Here is a 27,002-nt window from a genome sequence, read left to right on the forward strand (position 1 = left end):
AGGGCGGACGAACTCAGCCGTCGGTGCTCGATGGATCACGAATGGCGTCTGAACTCGGACGTGGCGCAAGGCCTCTTTCTGCGATGGGGAGAGCCTTGGTTAGATCTATTCGCCACAGAAGAGAACGCGCAATGTTATCAGTTCTGCGCGTTGGAGTTTCCAAGACGGCACTCGCACGGCGGCGCCTTTCGGCGCGAGTGGAGTTGCGGTCTGTTATACGCCTTTCCGCCTATACCACTTCTTCCCAGAGTGCTGAAGAAGATCAGGCGCGACCGGGCCCAAGTCATCCTTGTGGCTCCGGACTGGGCTCGAAGATACTGGTATCCCGAGCTACTCAGCATGTCAGTCGGTCCCCCGATCCGCCTGCCCCTTCAGGAGGACCTTCTGTCGCAGCAGCAGGGGACGGTCCTCCACCCGAACCTGTCCAGCCTCCACCTCCATGCGTGGAGATTGAGCAGCGACAGTTGAGGCCATTCGACTTGCCTCCTGAAGTCTGTGATGTGATTCTGGCAGCCAGGCGTCCCTCCACGAAGTCGGTATACGCCTGCCGGTGGAACAGATTTGTGGCATGGTGCACAGCAAAGGCTGTGGATCCTCTTTCTGCCCCTCTTTCCGAGTTTCTCCTCTTTCCTCTTTCTCTTGCCCGGCAGGGCTCTGCTCTGGGCACTATCAAGGGCTACCTTTCTGCCCTTTCGGCCTTTCTGAGGCTGCCTGATCAACCTTCTTTGTTCAAGTCCCCTATTGTGACAAGATTCTTGAAGGGCATCACACACATGTATCCACCTGTTCCGTTTGTGATGCCTCAGTGGGACTTGAACCTGGTTCTGACCTTCTTGATGTGTGCTCCCTTCGAGCCACTTCATTCCTGTCCTCTCCGTCTCCTGACTTTAAAGACGGCCTTCCTGGTTGCCATCACCTCTGCCAGGAGAGTGAGTGAGCTCCAGGCTCTTTCTGTCAAACCTCCTTTCATGTCCATTCATCCAGACAAGGTGGTTCTGAGAACTAGACCTTCTTTCCTGCCCAAAGTAGTCTCTGCTTTTCACATCGGGCAGTCCATCACCTTACCCTCCTTCTTCCCACCTCCGCATCCTTCAAAGGATGAAGAGCGGCTCCATCGTCTGGACCCAAAACGTGCGCTTTCATTTTATATGGATCGCACACGCCAGTTCCGGGTGGATGACCAACTGTTTGTTGGCTACGTGGGTGCGAAGAAGGGACGGGCGGTACATAAACGGACCATCTCTCGGTGTGTCGTTCTGTGCATCAAAGCGTGCTACTCTTTGGCTCGGAAGGAGCCTCCTGTTGGGCTGAGGGCCCATTCCACTCGGGCCACGGCGGCTACTACTGCCCTGGGCCGGGGAGTCCCTTTGCAGGACATTTGCCAGGCGGCTACGTGGGCCTCGCTGCACACCTTTGCGAGGCACTACTGCCTGGACAGTCAAGTCCGGAGGGATGGCTTCTTTGGCCGTTCGGTCCTCCAGGACTTTCTGGTGTAGGATTGTATTGGTTCGCAGACCCACCACCGGGGTTGGTATTGCTGGGGTATCTATTCTAAGGTAAGGAATCTAATACTAACCTGTTTCTTTCAGATGAACAAGTTACTTACCTTCGGTAACGATATATCTGTAAGAAACAGTAGTTAGTATTAGATTCCTTACCGCCCCGCCCATCCTCCCCGTTCTGCGAACTGATACCTAGGGTTAAGGACTTCCCTTTCAGGGCCCTAGTTTCATATGGCACCAGTGTTGGTTCTCACATGGCTCTGCGTGTTCTGGCGCGGAAAAGCAATGTACAAAGAACTGACGTCAGCGCGCGGAGGCGGCGTCTATATACTCCAGCGACGTCATCACGGCGCACGACGCCGACGACGGACGCGGAGCCGCAGGAGACGCCTGCAGACGACGCCTACCGACGCGCAGGGGTACTGCTACGCAAAAGTTTCCGGATCCAGACTGACGCCTGGGGATATTCTAAGGTAAGGAATCTAATACTAACTACTGTTTCTTACAGATATATCGTTACCGAAGGTAAGTAACTTGTTCATGAGGTCCAAATTAATTTTTACAAATCAAACTTATTATAGTACACCATACAATACTTTAGTGAGTTTTTGGTCATGTGCACTCACTCTTTCCTTCCCATGTAAACGTTTATCTGTGAAAAGGCTCTCTCGACATTGGCACTTGAGATGTGCAACGCCAAAACAGCCAGTACACAATTTGCTAACTCTGGCCACTGACATACCTTTCCATGCCCATACTGGGGCACCTGAAGATTGCGATTCTCTGGGACAGTTTCTGCAACATAGACATTGAACTGGACGCATATGCCCTCGGTTATTGAAGCCATAAAAAATACAGCAGTACTTTTAAAAGTCTGGAGAAAATTTCCCTCTACGAAAGGGATCTAGAGCTTGTGCAGAGTACTTCTGTGAAGCTTCATTGACTTGAAATGCCATGGTTAAAGTGACATTTCTATGCATCCTTGTAAGCCATTTCTCATGTACTGTAAACTAAAATGTCCTGAAATTCTCCTCAACGTTTCTTTGTTTACCAAGTAGCTGGAATTCTAACATGGAACATGTTACAGTGCCAAAGTCATAAAAAGTTGTTGCCCAGCCTACTCTCAAGGAGATGTTTTACATCTACAACAATTACGCTGAACACCTGGTAAAACAAGGATGTTTTCAGACTCTAGTCTTTTTATTATCTCCACTACTGCAGTCCCATTTTCCTGTAAAAATCCAAGAATGCAGTAGTGTACTTTTTTCACAGCACTATCAATATGCGACCAAAGACCCTTACATTTCTTGCCTTTGGCTTAATCACAAAGCAATATTTCTGCAAATAGTTGCCACATGGATAATATAGCATTCACGGCCTCTAGTTATGAAAACCACTGGCTAAATGACACAGTTGGGATGACTCTTTCTTTGATGCCACACAAAGCACAAAATTAGAAACATTTGCATTTTAGATTGGCACATTACGATACAGTGCACGAGAATGAACTACAAACTCAATAGCATTCTTCATTAACTCTGAAGATTGCAAAGATGCTTTCAGCATACCATCTAGCAAGTGGCAATTATCTCTTACTGGGAAGTATTTCAGATAAGGTATCAATTTTGACAGGTCATCACACAACTTGTTCATATATGTAGCTGAATTACTGCAAATACAAACGGTAACACTCCAATATTTGTTGAACTTAGTAAGAATTCTTGCAGCAGCATTCCAAGTGGCACTGCGTGCCATGTTTTCCAAACATCTGCTATCATGTTTTCACCACTATCCCAGATGCTTGGTGACGGCACTCTTTTCAGATACACCCGTCACTACACCTTGCATTGAATGTTTAAAACCTGGTTTGTTTGGCAATTCACCTACTATCAATACTGGCTCACTAGAAAAGGGAGCTGGTGTATCAAAGGGGTTTACCCATTCTCTGTCTGTGGGTAACTGTGATGGAACATATTTGGAAAGATTCTTAGGAAACCAGTCATTTTACCTATCACTGAATGAATCAAATTTAGCCAAAATATCAAATATGATTTTGATATTTCCTGATTCTCTACAGTTTATAAAATAATTAAATAAGACCTAAAACATGCTTCTAACCCCTGCATCTTTAGACCAAAGACCACAAAACTTCAAAAAGCCAAAGGATGATGAAACAATAATTTTGTGACATCCCTAAACAACAAAACTCGAGCAGAATGTTAGCCCAGTCTTTCTTGCTGCTGCCTTGTAGAACAAAGTTACATTGCATTGGCCCCTTCAGGAAGAAATCTAAATTACTCTTTCATCACCTTTCCCTTTCTTTGAATAGCATTTAGTTTATGGTTGCAAAGGTGTTTTTTCCAGTGTTTATATGTTTACACTGGTGGACGCTATTTTCCTTCCGTTTGGGTTTTATCAGTTAATATAAGTCTAAACCTAAAACCGGATTGGCTAAGCATATTGCAGGCTATTCCTCAATTACGGAGATATTTGTAGTTATCTCCTTGCTTTGCCCAGGTCTTTCTGTGTTTTACAGGAGCCAATTAGCTTGTGTTGCCTCTTAAAGCATGCTATTTGTCGCTCTAGTTTCGGTCTTCTTTCCTTTGCTTTTCTAATAATAGTGTCTTTGTAAGAGATGTGTTCACCTCTTATAACCGCTTTCCAGCACTCCATGCCATATCAAACACGGTTTTACCTATTGGGTTTTCTATGAAGTAATTAGTTATGTTTTTTTTATTGCAGAGGCAGGTATATGATCTGTCCACATTGGAGAAATATTTAGTTTTGTTAGCCTGTGTTGATACAGCCCCATATTTTCATGGCTCCATGCTGCTGTCAGTATTAAGAGGTCTGTAAACAAATATTCTCTATCACCTGTCTGTATTTAGCATTAATCCATTTTGGACTTTTCTCTGGACATTTGTTTTCAAACTTTTTGCCCAGTCTCTTTGTTTTGCTTATTCTGCAGCTTTGTTGTTGAAACTGCCATTCCTAGAATCTGTCTGGGTAAGCTTCCTGCTCAATCTTGGGCCCTTCATGTTATTTTAAGTTCAAAATGTTTATCGCTTCTGCTAAGTTTTTCACTGTGGGTAGAGTTGTTGATTGAAAACAGTAATTTGAAACTCTGGTTGTATGGGGGATCCCCTCAATGCTTTGATGGATTGTAGCCTTTTTTCATTTTGCGTCTTCTCGCCACAGTCTCGGCAGATATAATTTGAAAGAAATTGATTTTCTAGCCTTTCTATTCAGTAGAGTTGTGCTTGCCGTGCCAATTTGGAACCTCTTTTTCCATTCGAAAGCAGTGGAATCTTGTCAACACATCAGGAAACAAACATTTTTTTGTTTGATGGACAAGTAGACCTCTATCAAGCAAATTTCTGTGTCGTCTGGGATTTGTAGAATCTTTGGCAAATACATCTCGAGCACTGGCGTTGAAATGTCATTATTTATTCTAAAACACAGATCTTATTTCTTTAGGCCTGGTTTCTCCATTTTCTGATTTGTTCTGTAAGGCATTACATTGGTTTTCAACTGCAGTGGTTCTGACATGGAGTTCATCTTGCTCACGCCTTTATTCTGTAAAATTTGTTTCAAGATGATCTTCTATTGTTTCTACTTTTCGAATCGGTTGATCAAATTCCACCAAGGATTAGACAAGGCTTTTTTCAAAGTTGATGGGACTTTTATAAAGTCTGTAATCAGGTTTTGAAAAATTCCCTTTTATGGATGAACCTGTAAGGTCTGTTTGGGTGTCTGACTGATCTTTCTGTCTAGTGAAGCAAACAGGGTCTCAGCTGTCTTGTTTTAGTTAGTTCAAGCATGTCTTTCATGTATGTTGCCTTCTGTCTTTTGGTTTTGTTTGTAGTCATTTTTGCCCATTCTGTAAGTGCCTCTAGTAGTACCTCTCAATAATTAGCACTTAATCACTTTTCTGTTAATAGTGCTTATAATGGTAAATCATAAACTGACCAAGTCATAAAATAGGTATATTGTTTCCATGTAGGTAGCCTCCTTTTTATGCTCTATTTCAATAATGGTGACAGTTGTGGAGCGCTGTCTGCTTTGCACCTCTCTTCTCTGAACAATTCTGAGGACTAAAATCATGGTGGAACGGCATCCGGATATGAGCAGTTGGGCGGGAGGTGGGTGCCAACCAGTAGCTTCTTCTTTCTTTATTTAATAGCCCCGTACACCTTGCTCATCTCATTTCCTTTAATCATCAGGGATTTTCCATTTTCCTGTCTGTGCTACATCTTCAGGCCTCATTCTTACTGTGAACTGCCTTCCTCTCCTGGTCCAGACTCGTGGTGTCTCTCAATTCGCTGATCCTTCAATCTGACATTTCTCATACATCCAGTTTCTATCTCACTTCACAGCAGCTGCCTCTTGGAGAGTTAGATGAATCCACACTAAAGGCCCTTTTGAGGCTACGTTGTTTTTGACTTGCATCTAGCCTTTTGGTTGTGAATCAGGAGTCCTATTTGATGCAGGATGTTTTCTTTTTTTAACTTCTGGTGTCCGTTTCTTATTTTGGTTGTTTTTATATTGAAGGATCAGTCTTCTGCATCCTCTCGGGTATCCACCTTGGTCATGCCCCAATTTCCAACTTTTTGATACCCGGTGAGTGGGGTAATGGAGTTGCGTTTAGAGAATATTTAAACCTCTTTTTTCAGAAAATATAGATCCAGCATAATCTCCTGGATTGATACGAGAAGCCTCAGGTTCAAAGTACTGGCTACTGCTTATTCTTCATTCATGAAGTAAGCAGAGCCCTTGGTATTGAGGATGTTTACCTTTGCAAGTTATAGGCTCTTGATAAGGAAGCAGTGTGAAGCGCTTTGTTGGCTGCCTTGAAGGTCAAACCGGAAAGACGTGTCAAGTAATAATCGTAATCAAATTTGCCCAACAGTATAGCAAGAGTAAAAAGACAGGGAGGGTACTGGCACAATTGCTCAACCAGAGTAAATGGAAACCTCCAATTACTGTTGTTAAGGAGGGGATTCTTTTATTCATTCATTTTTAGATATTTTAAAGATCTGTACGGACACCAGATACTTCTAAATAGAGAGCAGAGCTGTGACTTGCTGCTGGAAGCTGCCCAAGGCTCCCAGAGGCAGACGAGTTGCTCTGGATTTATCAATACAGGAAGATGGGATCAGTTGGCCATACAGATTTAGGTTGATTGAAACTTTCCATAACTGGTGCTGTAAATTGTGGAACTCATTGCAGAATCTGTATTGGCACTGGTTGGAGGGTGACTGGTTGATTAGACACTTGCTGGTTGGAATTTAGTTGATTTTGTAGATGAGACGATAGGTTTCGGATGGGCCTTTTCAATATTTGGAAATTATAATTAGTTGAAACTGACCCAAATAATATGGAAAAAAAGACACTGTTGATATCCTGAAAGAGGTAAAGCAGCCCATGGAATTCTGGCAGAGTTCACAATGACACATCAGTAGAATGTTGCTGGTTAAAGTTGTCCTCTTGATTGTGACATATTTTTTAGTAATGATGATGCATACACCTAAGTTGTTTTTAGGTTGTCAGGGAAGTGACTCTTATTCTTTCATTGTAGTAGCGGATCTGTAAGAACAGCTTCTCACAACAATATGAACTTATTATATTCAGATGGTGAACTCAAGCCCTGTGCTTTTAATCATACTTCTTTGTCTCTCAGCTCCAACAGTGGCCACACAGTTTTGAAAGAATGCCTTGGTCTAGTGGGTTTTGATAGAAAAGGGTGCTGTAGGTGACAAAGAATTATTCAATATCCAGGTTACATGACAAAGAATTATTGAGAATCCAGTATAAGTTTGTTGATAATTCTAAAGAACTTTCAGGTTCTGTGGGCACTATAGAGGAAACATGGAAGAATACTGCAACTCAAAGTGGAAAAAAATTTTTAACCTGGGAAGAAAAGCATAAGTACATAAATATAAAAAGTACATTACTTGAAATATATACAAAACATGTATAACTAAACCAATTTTGATAATGAGAGGGAGAACCCCTCTACTTAGGAGGTTGCCATTTACTTGTCTTTCAAATCATTCTTTAAACAGTCCACAAAGTTCCATTCATCTTACATCTCCTATCACCTTTCTCCATCATCACCACTTCCATCTTTCAGTAATACATACAGGTGTACCACCAATATCTGATATGAGCCAGAATTTGGCGAGTAAAAGGTTCGCTATAACAGTTGTGACATGCACTACCCACTCAGTAGGGATATCTTACGCCAATATAAAAAAAAATCAGATCCCAGCATGGGGTAAGCTGCTGCCCTGTCAGAATATATATTTCTGATTAACAATTCTAACTGAACATCCCTCACCTTAGAATATTCCCCAGGCACCAGACTGGATCTGGATAATTTAGCAGGAATTATCCCATGTGTGAGAGGTGGTGTCATTTGGCTCCATGCTGACTTCTTATCGCCACAGAACCAATGACGCAAAACACTATATAGCATCACTCATGCGCTGACATCAATTACTTTATTTTTTGGCCTTCCGTCAAGGATCCGGAGCTCTGCTCCCACCTTTGTCAGTTTTTCCAACAACTCCAAACAACTCTTCTACCATGTATTTAGAATCAATGTCACCCCCCCCACCTCCCACCCAACAACTGCAGAATTCAAGCTGTGCTTTTACTGCAGAAAGCAAATATCAATTGTGGACTATAATGAGGTACACCTTTGATGCTCAAGCTCTGCCCACGATTTACAATAGTGTGACAAATGCGATTCAAGACCATCAGTTGTACACCTCTGAATTCCAGAAGTTGTGATCTTTGCACCGGTCCTGCTCCTATTTGGGGACCCAGTCCCAGTCAAGGGGCCCTTCCCACAATGCGCCACTTCTCATTCGAAGTCTATGGGTAAGTCAAAGCCCAAGTGCAAGCATAAAAAACCAATGTGGGACTTGTACCAGTGTCGTGCCCTGAAGTCATGTGTGGATAAGGTCAACTGGATTTTCTGGCAATGTGATGGACATGCCCTTGGATCAGTGACACCTCATAGGAAAAGGCAGACTGAAAAGCTTTATCAATAGTAAAGCCACAGCATGTTTCTTGGGGCTATTGATCCCAGCAAAGCAATTTCCTCATCAGCTCCGCAAATTTAGGTGCTGTGCCAAAGGGCTAGCCTATTGGCAGTGACTGGGTTTCTGACCAGTGATTAAACAAACAATGTAGCGCTTTCAGAGCCACAAAGGCGACACTAGCAGACATTGCACAGGTCAGTAGGGGCACCAGTCATCTAACTCCCATTCCCCTGCTACATTAACCAACAAGCGCTTTAGTTTGCCCTCAGTGCCTCACGTGGGGGGGTCAAGATTTGGTGCTTCCTCCCAGGTTGGAGAGCCATCACGTTCAACCGATAGGCTTGCAGATTGGTCACAAAAGCCTATGCACTACCCTTCTCTCCTCCTCACCCAACATTCCTCACATACCAGCACAAAACTTGCAGGAGGATCTGTCCATCCTCCTGCTGGAGGTGCATCTCTTACTCTCCAAAGGTGCAATTAATTGGGTACCAGACTGAAAGAGGCGAAGGCTGGTATTTGCAGAACTTCCTTCTTCTGAAAAAAGACCAGGGCTCTCAAACCTTTATTGGATCTTCTTCCTCTAAATACTACCCTGTGGAATAACAAATTCAAGGTTCTCATATTAGCTCAGATCCCATCTGATGCGAACAGAGTAGACTGGTTGGTGCACTTGGACTGCTCATCTTCTGAGGCTGGATGTTCCAGTATTCCCATAACTTTAGACTGCCTGCTGAAGGTGACTTTGCTGTAGTCAGTGATGGACTACTTCTGGCTGACGGTCGCACTAACGTCATTGGGGTTACCAGAAACAAGCCATATTTCCAGCGAATTCCATTATAGAGGCTTCCATTCATTGGGGGCACTCTTCAAGGCATTTCCTCCACCGCACTGACTCTGGCACATTGGGCCTATGGTCTTGTTATTTCATGCTTGATCCTGAATTCCGATGAGGGTGGCTCAGAGATTTCTTGGCCTCATGCATCCACTTTGTCAGATGACGCATGCATGCCCTGCACTGGAACTTGAAATCCCAGTAGAATCAGCAGCAAGGCTGCTTTTTCAACACCATGCAGGTCTCAGAGGCAGCGACCCAAGATCAGCAGTGGTGGGTGACCAGTCCTAATTTGTCTTCCGGTAGCACACTCTCTCTTCCCTGCATAAAGCGGACAGTGGTACTGTTTGCATCGCATCATGGTTGAACAGGACATCTGGGATGTGTAGTGGTCGGAGTCCTCTGGTCTCCAGCGAAGGGGTCCAGCGAGATTTCAAGATGCTGCAGCTATCAGCCATCTGTTTAGCACTCAAGGCTTTTGTGCCATTCATCAGAAGAAGCTGGTGCAAGTTCTCAAAGACAACACTACCGTCATATGGTACTGCAACATTCAGGGCGGAGAGTGGTCCTGGGCTTGTGCCACTAGGCTTTGTGGCTGTGGAAGCTACTGGAGCAGCCAAACGTCTTTCAGGTTGCAAACTAACTGGCAGGGTCACTGAATGAAAGATTGGACACATTGATTATCCTTCATCTAGCAGACCACTAGCAGCATCTGCATCCTGAGCTGGTGCAGGTCATATTCGACTATTTGGGAGAGCCCTTGCTACGTCATTGAACACACATTGTCAACAGTTTTGTACATTGGAGTTTTTGCAAGAGCACTCTATTGAGGACGCGTTCTGGCTGGAATGGGACAAGAGATTCCTATGTGCTGTCCTCCCGTTACCTCTCCTCCCCGAGTTCTGAATGAGAGCGATCAAGGAAAGGAATCCAAATTGTCACAGATTGGACCAGAAGAGTGCGTTACCTGGACCTTCTTAGTATGAGCATCATTCTTCTCGTCTGGAGGACCTCGTGTCTTAACAGCTTGGGGTCCTTCATCTGAACGTTTGCAACTTACACCTCCATTCATAGAGATTAACAACAGCAATTTATTGCAGTTGATTTGCAGTCTGAAGTGGTGGATTTCAATCCTTTTTGCCAGATGCCTTCCACGAAATGTATATATGCTGAGGGCTGGAAAAAGTTGTGACTTGGTGCGGTGCCCATGGCACTGCCCTATAAAAACCGAGCCGTTGTAAGTGTTGTTTTGTTTGTTGTCTTTAGTAAGAGTTTGACAAATGTATTCCCTTCCAAACCACTTGTGATTCCCCAGTGGAATCTTAACTAGGTCTTCTTATTCCTCAATGAATAGTTGCTCGCTGCATTTTTTGGCTCAGAAAACTGTCTATCATTGCAGTTGCATAAGCTGATCGAGTGAGTGAATTACAGGCACTTCAAATGCAAATGCCCTACACCTTCTGCTATCTGGACAAATTTGTGCTGAGGACTTAAGCGACCTTTTTGTCTCACATTGTGATTCTCTTTCATGTCGAGCTGCCGATCACTCTACATGTGTTCTTTGCTCCCCTGTCCACTCGAAAGAGGAGAGGCTCCATCGGCTGGACCCCGAAAGTGCTTTAAGTTTTTACATTGATCATACCAAGGGCCATTGAGTGGACCATCAGTTTTTTGTGGAATTTTCTGGAGCAATCAAAGCGAAGCCTGTGCAGAAGTGGACAGTGCTGAGGTGCCTAGTTCTCTACATCAAGATATGCTACATACTGGCAAGAAGGAACCCCATGAAAGGTGTAAGAGCCCATTCTACGAGGGCCAAGGCCGCTGCCACTGCATTGGTGTAAGCAGTGCCTGTGCTGTGCTGGATATTTGCCAGGCTGTGATGTGAGCATTAGTGCGTATGTTCATGAGGCGTGACGTATGACCGGTCCAACAGGAAGGACACTCACCCTCTCAGTTCTGAAAGACTTTGTGGTTTGAATCCACTCCCTATTCTCTCAAACCCTTGGGCTTTGAGATCTATTGTAAGGTGAGGTATCTAGGTAAAAGCATCCATCAGAAGGACTAGTTACTTACCTTCTGTAATGCTCTTTGAGGTCGCATACCACAGGCCTCGAGTGCTGAAGATACATTGTCAGAGGGAATTTAAGTTTTATTGATTCAGGCTCCCTCGGGTACGGGCCGTGGCTGTGGGGGTCCTGGTCGCATCCAACACAGTAGACCAGTCACTGCACACCTTCTTTACTTAACATCATTGTGAAACTGAGCAAATCTGACATTGTCCCATGGTTGAGCCTGATGGGGCTCTGCAGAACGCCGCATCCAGTTCTTGCCTCCTGCGGGTGTTCAGTAGATTGATATAGGACAGTAGCTACCTAGAGGGAGGATTTTGCACCAATTGGGTCTATGAAAAGATGAACTACTTAGCCTAACAGAAGCATTAATTGTGAATATCTTGTAGGTCTTTCCAAATAAATGTTTTGCCACAGGTCCATCACAAAAGGGTTTCATGAGCATACTATTGACTACGTACTGTAGTTTTCCACTTTGGAATTTACAGGTGCACAAAGAAGACAGGAGGATTGTAATGAATTGGGTATTTCAAGGTTAAGGGCATATAGGTGGCTTCTATTCATGCCCATAATTAGAATTCATTAGCTGTACTTAGCTAAGTATCCTATCATTCGCTACTAACCTGGAAATTGTAACATGGGACTGGAATTTAGCGCTGAATAATAATACAATAAATCTAGCAGTTGCTACAGAGCATCATAGCTTTATTATGCATAGGGAAGCAGTGAGCAGACATGGGCTTAATTGATGCCTGGGGTTGATCTCGGCTTACCGAAATTTACATTAATTAATAGACGTTTGAGGGCGGTAGAACGTAGAGTCCAGATGTCAGATCACTTACTGGTGAATTGCAAACTGCAATGGGAACCTAATGGGAAACAAGATTCTAGTGCTTTAACAAAGGTCTGCTACTTGATCGGGTAGTCTCATTAGTTTTGATGGACCACAATTGGGAAACTTTATAGGTCAGTGGCACTGAGCATTGTAGTTTGAATGTAGGGTATGATTCCCTCAAGGCAGTAATAGAGGGTCATAAGGGATCTTCATAATTCAGTTTCATCAAGACGAGACTCTAAAAACTTGGGAAATATCTTCACATCTACATTTAATAAAGAGATGGACCGTTAAGATCTGCATAGTACAGGATCTTTCCATGGAAGAATAGAACTACTTAAATAATGTCTCCTTAAAGCTATCTGGGCCTGATGCTATTGAAGATTAAAGGTTAGTAACTGTCCTAAATACTCCACTTTTTAGGTATCGCGCCTAGTGGTGCAGTGCACAGCACTGCTTGCGCCCCGCGAGAGACTTTTTGTAGGGGGTCTGTAAACGGGTCTAGGAATCGCACACACTCGTGCGTGTGCTTTTCCTTTTGGGCCAGGCTATTTGCCTTTGCGTGTGGCTTTTTATAAAAGACAGCACGCAATTGGCCAAAGGCGGGCGCGTTGCTCCCCCCATGACCTATTGGTGTCTCTTACGCGCATTGCTGACATGTGTTTCAATTATCGTGCCCAGACACGGGCGCAATATTTGAAACCACATGTCTCGCTGTGGCGCGCGCCCGCACCGCTCGCAGGCTTCTTCGTTTTTGGATCCATTTCATATGGAAGCACCTAAATGAAAGAAGGAAAGAGAGGTGGGCTGCTCACACGCACCACTCGTTTCCTTCTGCTGTTGCTAGGTTGTTTGTTTTTTTTGCATCAGGAGCTACCTCCTTCAAAGAGCAACCCCGCATTCCCTTCCTGGCACCTGATGGCACCCCCAGGCGACCCCGGCAACTACTTCTGATTGTCTCTGGCCATGCACCGGCAGTTGAAGCCACAGGACCGACGTATGTAAGTCTGCTAGTGTGGTTTATGCTGCTAAATTACTTGCGGTTTTGCAAGTGCTTTGAAGGAGGGCTGGTGCTGAATATTCTTTTCCAGAGGCGCTGTGTCAACATGGGGCGAACCTTTCTGATAGTTGGTGCTAGTTTTCTAAAGTCACCTGCCCCGTTGCCTCCCTTGCAGGGCTCCCCCAGCGGGGAGAATGAAAGTGGATGTTGGTGATGCCGGTTTACAGGTTGTAAAAGAAATGGACGCTGATTTGAGTTTTGTATTCCTTCTTTTCGAGCGGGTTGAGTGAGGGTAGCGAGAAGTCCGTTGTCTGGTTCATTCCGATTAATACTTGACTGCGGACGGTTCATCTGCATATTTGTGAGCGCTATATAAATGTTATCGTGCATAAGCGCTATATAAATGTTACAGTGCGCAGGTATGCCAGCTAGTGTATATGGCACGGGTCCTCGATGTACAGGTTGTTGAGGAGGAGGAGGGGGGTGGGGGAGGGGCGGACTGGGGTATGCTAAACCCTGCACAAGACAGAGGCAGGGCAATGGCAGCAAACAGACTCCCACCGGGTGAGATATGCATGACAACAAAAGGCCGAGGGCTCCCTTCACCCCGGGCAAGGCTGCATTGTCTTCTATCCAGGAAAGGCCCAGCCTTTCCAAAACTAAACTCCAAGCAATGCCTTTCCACAGGGATTTCTTCTTGAGCTAGAGAAGCGTCTGAGAGGCTCCGAGCATGTGCCTCCCTCCCCACCGGTGAGCTCTGCTCACAGTGCGTTAAAGCATCCACGGCTTAAAGTGTCTCTTCCGGTTGAGGACTGGGTTTCTAGCACACCAAACGTCCAATCTTGTGCAGGCTGCAGTACAAATTTCCTAACTGAAGGAGGCAGTATGCATAACCCCAACCAGTGAAAAGCAAAGTGATGTTGAGTCGGTTCAGAAATTCATATCACCAACTCCATTACAACTCATCCTTAAGAGTGCCAAAACCTCCTCTCATACTGAGTGTGTAGTTGTTGTTTTCTGTCTAGTTCTGTAGCGTGAGAGGCCCATCACCTGACAGAATCGTCAGGCCATTCATTAGCTGGAGACTGTCCGCAGCCTTTGGGTATTAGAATGTAGTTATTGGTGAGCTCGCGCGCGTGCCTAGGTGACAGGAACCCACTCTGTGAAGTAACACTGACTTTAGAAGGGTGAAGGCCGCATCTTTTTGGCTATCTTGAAGGTGATGTCAGTACAAAGGGGGCAGGGCTTTTTTATCTGACAGGCCAGTATTTTTAGCCTAGTACTACACCGGGTACTTGTGGTGGGAAGTGGCTTGCAATATGGGGAACCCACATCTCAACTGACAGCAGCATGCTACAAAACTGTGTTCTTACACTTCTGCATGCGTAGGGCGACCAGACGGCATTTGTCACAGGACACCCCACTTCCATCCTGGGCTTTTCTGCTACTAATCAAAATCATGTTCATTAAAACAATTATTTTAATTGAAATTAGCCAAGACTACAACTTCCAGAGAGCTCTGTATTATTAAATCAAAGTCCAGGGTTGGAGAGGTCCCGATGGAATAGTCTTTTGGTCAGTTCACGTCTTGACGGATTCTTGGGTACATGTTTAAGCGCTTGTTAATTGTCACAAGCATGCATACGTACTTTATTCGTCAACACGGGATGGCCAACCTTTTAGCACTGGGGCATGATAGACACTCCACTTCTAACGCATGTGCTAAAGGTTGACAGTTTGTAAAAGCCTTTATAGTTGCCGAGGGGTCAGTTGGAGGCAACTCGCTGGATCCAGGTGTACTCTGGACTTTGGACCCATGGGAGCGAGGGCGCGTGCGCACACTCACCTGTCTGGGTAAATGATTAAATACGGGAGTAACCTCCTGCGTAAACAAACTATACCAACGACCAGTGCGAGCGTTCATCGCCATGTGGCTCCAGACGATGAGCAATTACAGGGAACGCGCCTCACTGTTTACAGTGCAATTTCACACCCTGGAGGGCGCTTGTGAAAGTTTACACCAATAGAACTATGGGGCGCGCAGCTGTGCCTACGGTGTGCCTGAGGGCATCCACAGAGGTGTGGCGGCTGAACACGCAGTCATGGTGCGCACATTAACTGGTGTGCCCACCGGTTGATATCCGTGACGGTGCCCGCGTTCAAGGGCCATGCAGGCAGCTGCCCCATCAGCGGCAGCTTCACTCCCTGTGTTCTCTTCAGCTGAGGGCGTCGGGTTTCTTGTGAATCTGCGTGCCCGTCCGTGTTGTGACTTGAAAGTAAGATGGGGCATTTTGCTGCATGTGCCAGCTGCCTACAGCTTTGCCACGCAGGCCCTCAGGGCGCCTTTTAATTTTGGCAAAGTCTTCCAACCTCCGTCAGTCACAAAAGTACACGTTTTAAACGTTATTCCACCCACTTAATAATAGCTGGAAGGCAACTTAATATTGGCATATAACGCTCTACACAACTAAAGCTGAACCAGCACTGACTTAGTTGTGGCTTTTTTTTGCTGTCATGTACACCTACAGATACACAAGGGCACAGCCACAAACTTTCAAGCATCCACGTACACCAACCAACAGTCACCGCTTGTGTGCAGATGTGCCATATTCCCTGTGAATGGGAGCCTAGATTGGTGTGCACATAGGTACCACTGGTGCCCTGCACATCAGGGGTGCACGGTGAAGCAAAACACGAACTGCAGGTTGATGTGTAGTGGGTGGGCACATGGTGGTGCAAGTGAGGTTTAAAGTGGTCCCATGTCAGGTGTGAGTTGCTATTCCACTCAAGGATTTTTCTGAGACTAAACGTATCAAAGGGAGAGGAAACTTGCATTAGCAATGCAATAGGTCTCGCATTACTGAAAGTTTGAGCTATTGGCGTTGCATTATTATTTGCAACAACAATAGCTCAAACTTTCAGTAATGCGAGACCTATTGCATTGCAAATGCTTGTTTTTTTAATAAGGCTGATCCAACTGGCCAGGCTGTTCCACTGAGAGACAGGGTACTTGAGCCTTGTTAATATAATGTTATAATTAATTCCTTAATTTGAGTTCTCAGTTGCGTACAATGGGTTAGAAACAAAGAGAACAAATGGAACTGGTGCATTTGGTTGTTTTGGGAGTTATACCATTTCCCTTCATTTTCACTAATCAATGCCACATAAGACACCCATCAGACATGATCTTAATTTTGCACCAACAGTCTCCCAGCTTTATTATACTTCAACTCTGTTTCTATCCTTAAAGTGAAAAGTGAATGACTTGAAAGAAACCTTTTTACTCCCTCTTTCTAGTTAGTTTTTCCATCATATCTGTAAGCAGTTTCGATTTCCAATATAGCTTCTTTTAAACCATATTACTTTAATTTCATTTCTGATACATGGGTGATGTTTCGTTCTTAGCTATTGAGGTGTATAGCTTGTTCATTTAAACTTATAACAATGTCTCTGATGATTCAGTAAATCAAATGTGACTAGTTTCCGGGGAGCCACAGAAGGCTGTGATCCTTTAACTATGATCCACTTCTAGTCGATGGGTTGGCTTATGGAGTTGATGGACTCAAGCCTGGAGTTAACTGGTAACCATTACACGTTGATCATAGTTGTTCAATATTAGATGTAGCATCTATAAATTTCTGCATTTGAAAAAATATGTATTTTTGTGATCAGACCCATGCATCAACCCTAAGTTTCTTAGGAAGAATCTGAGGCTTAAAAAAAGGACAAAGCAGGTATAGAAATTGATGAACCTGACTAAAAGGCCTTTCGCAGTTATACTGACTACTGAAAGAAAGCTCATTCTTGATTCTGTTGTATGCAGATTATCTGCTAAATGAAGTAAGAGTGAGATTGCATCCCTTCTTTAAGACTTTAATTTACTATCTACAAGGGTGTATTCGTCTTTAAGAAAGGCATGTATTACTAGAACTTGTGTTAGACCAGTAACATTGACCAGAGTGCCCACATGCCTGTTGGTTTTAGACTGTTATCTGGAAACATCTGTATCTAGTAAAGAAAAATCATTTTTTCTTTTACCTGAATACAGTTTTAAATTCTGTAGGCATTGCACTTGTCCCAATAACAATAAACAAACGAAACAAATATTGTTATGAAATGTGTAAAAGAGCCACTAGCATGGTTGCACAGTTGAAGCCCATACAATTGGGCTTATTGTTCTTTCCCACTAAAAATGACATAGTATGAGCCAGGTTAACAAAGTGCCCATGGATTGAGTATTGTACTTTTTATTCATAGTTGCCCAGTAATGAGATTGAGGAGTTGCTGGTGTCTATATAGCAGGTATCCCCTCTCTCAATCTTGGAGATAGATGCCTACCTTACACCAGAGTACATTCTGTGTTACACCAGTTCATGAGTCTAATGTGCTCTCTAACTAGGAAATCGGCCTCCTTATCTGGCGGGCTTGTTTTATTGTTCATTGATACAGATGAGGTTGTTTACTTTATTTTCATTCCCATTCCCAATGTTGCGTACTATTTCTGAGATAAGGCACAAAAAATTGCCTGGTTTTGACACATGTTGGTACTGGTTTCTTTGACTATACAGTTACATTTATTTGTTCATTTACCTAAATCATCATACTCAAATTCATTATGCCACTTTTCCTTAAAATTCTAAGTTTTAGGGGTCAATCATTTCTTTCTTGTAGCCATTAAAGGTGAAAAAACGAATCTCTCTAATGCATATTTTTTGCTTTTTCTACAGAAAAACTACAGCTCAACATTAAGAGGAATGCCTCCTTCATTCAAAAATGGGCTGATCAGTGAACAAGAATTTCTTCCAAGGCGGAATTCACTGATACTCAAGCTCAAACCAGAATTCCTTCTGCAAAATGGCACACAGGTCAGCGAAATGGACCAGTATTTCAGAGAGTGGTTTTCAAAGCCAGTGAATCTCCATGGTGGTCTACTACCACAGCTTTTTGGAATAAACATAAAACTATGGAAATTATGCTACCTCCGTTGGGTTCCAGAGGCTCAAATTAATAATGGTGGCTTCATCACTGCTTTTCAGAAAATATCTTTACTGGCTGATGAGATTGAAAAACTGTACAAAAATATTAGACAATATAGAAGTAGCCCACTACCTGCAAGAGCTCTTGAAATGGAACAAAGCAGGATGTACTTTAGAGCTGATGGATTAAATGGCACTTGTGGAAACACAGACATTCTTTCCTCCTCATTCCCATTTTCCCCTGTGGGAAACCTATGCCGGCGAAGTATTTTGGGGACGCCCTTAAGCAAATTTTTGAGTGGTGCCAAAATATGGCTTTCTACTGAAACACTTGCAAATGAGGATTAAGCTGACAGAAATGGGACACCTATGTTGGAGACAAATGTAGAAAACTGTAGGCCAAGATGTTCTCTTGAAATTAACAATGCTAACTGCTGCATTCAAAGCTATATTTTATAAAATAATAACGTAGTTTTGCACATGTATGTAAAAGCTAACTGAATTGATCTTATATTATTTAAAAAGGAGATTATTATTTTTGTTTGCTATAGACATTTAAATGTCCGCTATTTTTTGACAGTTTTTTGTAGTTCTGCTACATTCTACAAAATAGAACTTTCTGTTTGGGGAAGTACAGTAGCTACTAACACCCTCTAAAAAAGATGCAATTTTTCTTGTTTGCAGTGTGTTTTTAATACAGGTATTTTGATTTGCCTATTGGACTGAACACAGTAGTAACCACAGGCAGTTGACATTTATTGAAGTATGCAAAGTAAGTGGTAAGTACTTCAAAGGGTAGTTTTGAGTCTCAATGCAGAAGGTTTTATTCTGTGTAGCATTATAAGCTTTAGTTTTCAAAGTGCTAAAGGGTTTTACATATATTTCTCCTATTTTTGTAAAGATGTTGTCTGTAGATTTTCTAATAACTGATATACTAGTTTGTAGGACCATGCAAATGTTCAGTTTCTCGGTAGATGCAAGTATTTTTTGTTATCAATGTGCATAGTCTAATTCGTTAGTCTGCTTTCCCACTTTACTTATCACTGTATATACATTTTAAAAATGATTATGCAAATATTTGGAAAAGCACAGCCACATGCTAAGTGCATCCATATTACAGCACAAGTTTTATCTGAATTGTGTAGCCTACTTGCCAAGTGAAGAAGCATGATATGCTCTGACACACAGTACGAAACAGTGATTCTTTGTGTTACATTTTTTTGATAAGAACATTTTGCACTATGTTGGCAAACTGAGAATCATTATTTTTTACTTTGAAATTGATCTTTTTATCTGTTCCATTTTCTTCAGGTGTGGCTACTTCAAGTGTCTGTTCAGAGCAAGTTCACACCTATAGAGAGGGATCTTTATATTGGTTATTATGAGCTCCCTGGTGGGTCATAGGAGAGAAACAAATATGATGTGCACTGTTACCTTCAAATCCTTCGTTGTAGATAATTGAATATAGCATTAGAAGTGCCTCTAACAGAAATGAAGTAATGTTACCATTTGTATATAATGCAGTGATATAAGGTTTTTAGAATGAGATGTGAAATCCTGCTTTGTATTGTACAGTTGTCTTTCATAGTTTAACGCTTTAAGCAAACAACAAAACACCAAATTCATGGCCATGTGGCTTTCTGTAAAGCAAAAGGATGACATGTCTTGCCATTTTTACCACTTCAATATAAAAAAGGAGGCTGCTGTTATCAACCTCAGGTACGCGGAACAATTATGATTGTTAGGCAGTTATTGTTGAAAGATATTTTTTTTGTTTTGAAATGTTAAAACAATTTCAGCACTATTCTACTGAGTATGAACTGTAACCGAAATCTATAAGCAAAATAATGTTTATGCACACCTGATTATAAAATGGGCCACTCGTATTTGATTCTCTTACATCATTTGTACCTAAAGCCCCGGGCAGAAAAATTGTTTTTCACATCTAACTAGAAATAATCATTCAAAGTATAAGGTTGAACTAATGGCCACTATCTCGCTACTGCTAATAGTAGTATAGATGTAGATGGTGGAACTATGATTATTTCTCTCATACAAAGGGCGGCAAGATCACTATGACCTTTTTTAGGGGGCGGCTAAGGTCAAAGTGTAAAAAGCACTGTTGCCTGTCAGTTTTTAACCCCTTTTCCTACTCAAATCTTCCAATCTCCAACATTCACATTATCATTATTAATCTTATACTGTTGCTGCTGGCAGCACCATTTTTTACTCCACACTACAGCCAAATATACTTTGAGAAGTATTCTGGTGAGAAAATGCAGATAATTGATTAATTGAGCTCTATTCCTATTCTAGAGTATAATCATTTGTAAATTAAGAATGTCTTTTTTCATAACTTTTTAAGAATTTTGACATAGCACTAGAATATAATTTTGATAGTCAAGCAAACGTTTAAAAAATGTGTTTACTTTAATAAGTATTTTCTTCAACCCTTATAATTAAGCTCTTTTCTTGGATATGTTTTATCTTCAGTCTATCCAGGAACAAAGTATAGCTTGCAAGATGGTTATGTTGCTTTATGAATATATTCATATGAGCAACACAGTTTTTCAATTAAAGAAATATAGATTTAGCAATGCCAAATCATGAGCTGTAGTATAGTTCATTTATGCCCTAATCAAGTCAGTCTTTCACTTAATCTTTAAATCATGATAGTACAACTTGTATATGAACCACCAGTTTAAAAAATAGTGTGCATTGACATTGTGACTCTGGGGAATGTGCTGTTTATCCACAAGCATGTGCGTCGCATCACATTAAAATATATATCACTATATATATATATATATATATATATATATATATATATATATATATATATATATATATAAAGAGAGAGCGATAGCTAAATAGATATATGATATATAGATAGATAGATAGATATATGATATATATTCACACGCCAATTCCTGTCTGTCACTGGTTAAGCAGAACCACCAGGCATGGACCTCGAGCACTCCCAAAGAACACAATTTACAACGTGATGTTGGTGGAGAAAGCAGTGAATTTAATCTAAAATAGTCCACAAAAATCAAACCGGCATAATGCCTGCCATGACGCGTTTCACTCGACACAGTGATATATCTCAGCAGTGGTGGATTGTACACTTCTACACACCACACAGTTTTTTAAGGGAGGAAATTGAAGAATAAGAAGATAGTGATTTATCCTGGATTACACTATTTGAACAAGTGTGGAGTTTTTGAGCTGGCAGCCTCCCCAAATATAACTAACATCCACCTCAAACGGTCTACAAATAATTACAGTTAACTGCAGTGTATTATTGCTCTGTGCATTAACATCCCATATTGTTGTGAATGTTTTCTTCATTTTTTTTTATTTATTTAATCATCACAAAGTATTTTATACCGCTGCTTTCACAGTGCCTAGTTGTAAAGAACTGTAAACATTCCCAGTGCATACGGAACCTGAAATGTTCAGATGTTTTCATTTTAGAAAGGAATATAATCAGGTTTAATTATAAATAATTATTTGCTTATGTCTTTGGTTACCCTCTAAAAAATACCACTTAGTATGGGTCCCGGATGTGTGACAGCACGAGAACATTAAGTTATGCTGTTCGATTTTCCTAAATTTCTGGGTTTTGTTACACTGAGTGTATTACATTGTGTAGAATTAGAAAACTTTAATTTGAAATTGTCAGTTGTTCTGTCCTGATTATTATACCAGTATGTTTTTCACAGTATGAAAAGTCACTACTTAGATTTCTAAATATACGTTGTTACGAAAAGAGTTTAAATACTGGCATTTGTGTACAAATTAATACCTGCAGGTATGGAGTGGAGTTCTAATGTGGGATGTTGTTCTGTTATGTTCTGTGGTACTACTCCGTACCAAAAAATTACAGTTAGCTATATGATATTTATATATAGTGATTGTACTACAAACTTACTGATGAAATAGATGTTTTATTTAACAAACCATTATTATTTTTGTAATACATGGGGTAAACAATGTATTAAATGGTGTGATAACATTTTGGCTGTATGGTATCCATTAAAAACAACCAAATATAATTTTTAGTGTGGGTGGATGAGGGACCAGATGTAGCTGCTTTCTTAATACTGTTTCCAGCAATCCCTTTAGCATCATAATAGTTGTTGGAAAATAATTTTATGAAAAAAAGTAATAAAATATTTGTGCATAACAATGACTGTTACTCAAAGTGGGGGTGGACAAAAAAGTGCAAAATCCTTTTACTGAGAGCTTCTGAATATGAAGATGTTTGAAAACTGAAACAAATAAAACACAAGTGTATTCTACCTTTTAAAAGGATTGTTCTGTTCCATCAGCCCATAAAAGTGATGTGCGCAAAAAATGATTGATATGGCACTGTGAAGGAATATAATTTAAGTTATGCACATTAGGAATACCAAGGTGGGTTATCATTTGCAGACCAATGCAAGAGGTATGGACTGAAACAAGTTAACATAACAAAAAAATCCACTGAATTTTAGCCGCTGCTTCTTTTCACTCTTCCTAGCTACATACTTCATTATTGTACAGAGATCCACGCTGTGCTATTCAAACTATGACTTTCATCCCTAAACTCAGTTGCTTGATAGATATACACAGTTTTTAGTGGTTTATCTGTAGGTGCCTGGCTCAGTGAACCTTGGACCAAACACATACTCTGGCCAGGCCCCTTCATACTTTCTTAAAAATAAAATTGTAATGTTAGGTTCTGTCTGCCCTATGGATTATGTTATCTATAAGAAAAACCTTCGATACTCCTCTTTTCATTAAAATTGATGTTAAATAAAAACAAGCCCTTTCTTTACATGCACGACTAGATAAGCAGGGTGACAGGATTTGCTAGTAGAGTAGAGTCTTGGATCCTGAGGCTGTAACAGGCATTTTAGTGGATATAGGGTGCAGAATTGAGTTTCATAAGTTGCTTTTCTGATCAAAGTGGAAGATCCAGAACGGCCATCCAGAAGGAGCAATATTTGCAACTTGGGCATTGGCGTGGACAAACTGGGCTCATGAAAGACTTTGTGGAACTTAATTTGGATTCAACACCTTACATTAAACCTGCACCAGCTGACTTCATAATTAGATTTCCAGAACTAGCGCTGTAGGAAGCTCGCTCTGTATATACTATACCAAAATGAGGTATAGTGTGCACAGAGTCCAGTGGAACTCCAAAGGTAGGCAGAGGTAAAGGTAGATAGCACCTTAATCTCTATTTGGGGTAGTGTGGGCGACCAGTAAGGCTTTATCAGCGGGTAGTGTTATTTCTAGATTCAAGCTAAGCCTGGTGCAGGTTAGTGGAGTAATACTTTGCAAAATCCTATGCAATGATTTACAGTTTAATGCAGGTTCAAATGCAGTTGGTTCAATACAGGTAAGTCAACAGTTCGAAATTACATTTCAGTTACTTTACAGATTACTGTGTATGTTACTTTTTGATCAGTCCTTTAGATTACTTATGTTGATCAGTGTGTTTTGATCAGTCCTTTAGATTACTTATGTTGATCAGTGTGATATGACTAGATATCACACAGAGACCTTTCCTAGACAAAAGGTAAGTAATTTACTTTTAGTACATTTGCAGTTTATCAAGTTTTCATACAAACCAACTCCACAGCAGTCAATGCAATCCTATGGAAGGAAATTAAGTCAACGGTTTGCATGTAAGTACTTATTTGTGGGAGTTAATATTCTGGGGTTAGAACCGGGTTTTCCCCAGGTTCGAGTACGCACACTCAGAGCACCCTCAGCGGCACTGGGGCGGCCGGGTGCAGAGTGCTGAGGCCCAGTGTTATCCAATGGGGATAGAGGTCCTCCGGTTGGTGGCTGCACCAGGTTGTGGGAGCAAAGCTCCTGGTGTTAGGCTCAGGGCAAATGGGGGATCTGAGTTATCATACAAGGTGTACCTACAGCGGCACAGGGGCGGCTTGTGCAGGGTGTTGTGGCGTTGGCAGCCCTGTTGTTTTGAATGGGAGTTGCTGGTTTTGGATTTTCACTGCCGGCTCGGTCCAGGAAGACTTCCAGGTGAAACCAACAGCTGGGCAGGTACGTTGGTGGGCTCGGGGACGTAGGTGCACCTCGGGTTCTCTTCTCCAGGGCAAAGTGTGGCTGGATGCAGCGGTGTCTTTTGAGGTCATATTTCACATTACTGGGCCACTCGCGGTTGGCGGGGGAGGCCTCCGTGCAAAAGCTTCAGGCGAAGTTGCGGAGTCCTGGAGGGGTCAACATCACGGTGGAATCGGACTCTCGAGTGCTGAGGGACCTCGCAGGGAACGGTGGGCCATTCGGGCCGTAGATGGCGCGTGCCGTGGTGGTTCCAGGAGTTGGCCGCCTTTGTCCTCAGAAGACTCAGAGCTGCTGTTCACAGGAGATCCGGTCATTGTTGAAGGCAGTCAACCCAGGGGTTCTGGAGGTCGCAGACTGCAGGACAAGGTCACTTTTGGCGCATGATCTCTGTAAACTGCAGACGGGCTGGTAGAGCTGGGGCTAAGTTAGTTGTTCTCTGCAGTCTCCTCTGCTGGATGTCTTCTTTCATCTTCTTCTAAGGTTATGGGAATCGGTCTTCTTGATTCAGGGAGCGTTTGTGGTCTCGAGGTCAGTAGCTAATGGGCTACTGACCTTGGGGTGACAACCCCTTCAGTGTGGGGGAGTGGGCACAATCCCTAATCCTGATTGGAGAGTGCACTGAAGAGTGGGCTTTACCTCGCCTCCCCCACCTGGAGGGTGGGGTTGGCAGAGGTGGGCACACTTTCTGGGCTGTGCTAATTTTTCCTGCCTGTCTTCTTACCGAAAAGGAGTGAAGACAGGAAGGGGGCTTGCTCCTGATGGCAGGAGAGGCTGGGGGTTGCATTACAAAGGCAGAAAGGCCTTTGAAGCTCCCCTGCCACAGATGGCTCTTCCTGTCCTGGGGAAAGTGTGACCTCCTCCCGCCCAGGAAAGGTTTTGTTTCTGGGCTCAGGGAGCGGAGGCTTCCACCCCAGGGGTCCAGAAACATGTCTCGTTGTGACAGGATGGTGTGTACCAGTCAGGGAATCCAGCAGAGGCTGGTCGTTTTTCAGGGGGCATCTTTAAGCTGCCCTCTGTGTGCATTTTTCATTAAATCCCACACTGGCATCAGTGTGGGTTTAATGTGCTGAGAAGTTTGTTACCAAACTACCCAGTTTTCAGTAAAGCCGTTATGATGCTGTTGAGTTTGTAATGACAAACTCCTTGCACCATATACTCTTTTTGGCATTGCTGCACTTACAATGTTTAAGAATTAGTCTTGACACTGTATGGGTACAGGGATCCTCACCACTGGTATAGTGCACCCAGCTAGAGGGGTGGCTGACCTGTGCCAGGGCAGTGGGTTGTAGGCATGGCACACGTGTGCCATGTCGACTCTTCACTTTGTTCTGCACCAAAACATGCAGCCTGCAATGGCAGTTATTGTAAAGAAAGACGCTGAGGCGAGGTAAATTCAAGCGCGTCTTTATTCAGTCATCTGCTCTCCGTAACTGATAACAGACGCAAGCCAACATTCTAAGGCAAGTTCCAGAGGAGTGTTACAAGAAAGGAGGGGGGAAAGGGAACGTACCAAGGAGGAAGAAAAGGAGGGAGGAAGATTACAACACATCTCCCTGCGGCCAATGAATAGAAATTACTATGGATACCACATATAAGGTTATAACGTATGGTAGAGTGACCTGAAACAAAATTTAGATGAGGAACAAGCTAGTCAGTATCAACTTTTACAAGGTTATCCCCACTCCATGTTTGACCATTGTCAATCTGAACAACTTTTTTGTTAACCTTCGTCAATTGATGTGTCGGGTAAAATTTGCTGTGATTTACCTTCTATCTGGATGGTATTTTGACTAGTACAGAGTCACCAACTTGCCAATTGATGTTTTTGTATTTTAGCACTGATTTCTTGTGTATTGGTAGAAACCAGCTTCCCTCCACCCAACAATAGAGGATTTATTTTAGTACTTGGCTCTCCTCTCTGATTGATACAAAAGGGGATATTCCAGTTACTAATTTAGGAGAAGTGTGATACGACCAAATACATTCACGTAAGGATTTGTTCACATCATGACCATTTACAATAGCCAATTGAACGTGTTCTTTAATCATTCGATTTGTCCTTTCAACTAAGCCATTGGCTCTGGGACAATATAGCAGTTTTCACTTGTTTGATGCCTAGTTCATTTAGGAACTCATAAATTTCCAATAAAGTGAATTGGACACCATTGTCGTTACTATTGTTTCCGGAATTCCTTCACTGCTAAACAACTCTCGCAAAAATTTGATACGGACACCTGTAGTGGTGCGTGAAATAAACTTATACTTAATCCAGTGAGAAGTGTAGTCAATAAGTACAATCATGAATCTCTTTTGAACACCCAAATAATCCATTGGACCGATTATGTCCATGGCCAGTTTGCTCAACGGCACACTTGGCACTTCTACTGGAGATATTGCCACCTTACGCAATATTTTTGTTTTATCGCTCTTAGCACAGCTGATACAATTTTTTACCTTGTGTTCGACCATAGAGTCCATGTTTGGAAACCAAAATTTATTTCTTATTCTGTTTTTTGTTATACTCCTGCCTAGTGACCTTCATGAGCTAAATCTATGATTTTGTCTCGAAGACCAACAGGTGGCACAATTTTATAATTTCTACATATCTTTCCATTGAGTACAGTTGGATGATGTCTTACTTCCCAGAATGTTCTC

General features: G+C 42.5%; 1 protein-coding gene across 1 annotated transcript in view; it reads left to right on the plus strand.

Moving 5' to 3' along the window:
* MTMR10 (myotubularin related protein 10) overlaps positions 1-20,840 on the plus strand; it is a 434,430-nt gene extending 413,590 nt beyond the window's left edge. The window contains exon 16 of the mRNA XM_078684918.1: positions 18,018-20,840. Within this exon, the coding sequence (XP_078541044.1) occupies positions 18,018-18,614 (597 nt within the window). The 3' untranslated portion in view covers positions 18,615-20,840. The remainder of the gene's footprint in view (positions 1-18,017) is intronic.
* The last annotated feature ends 6,162 nt before the right edge of the window (positions 20,841-27,002 follow it).

The sequence above is a fragment of the Lissotriton helveticus genome, chromosome 3_2 (assembly GCF_964261635.1).
Source record: "Lissotriton helveticus chromosome 3_2, aLisHel1.1, whole genome shotgun sequence".
Taxonomy (NCBI): Eukaryota; Metazoa; Chordata; class Amphibia; order Caudata; family Salamandridae; genus Lissotriton; species Lissotriton helveticus.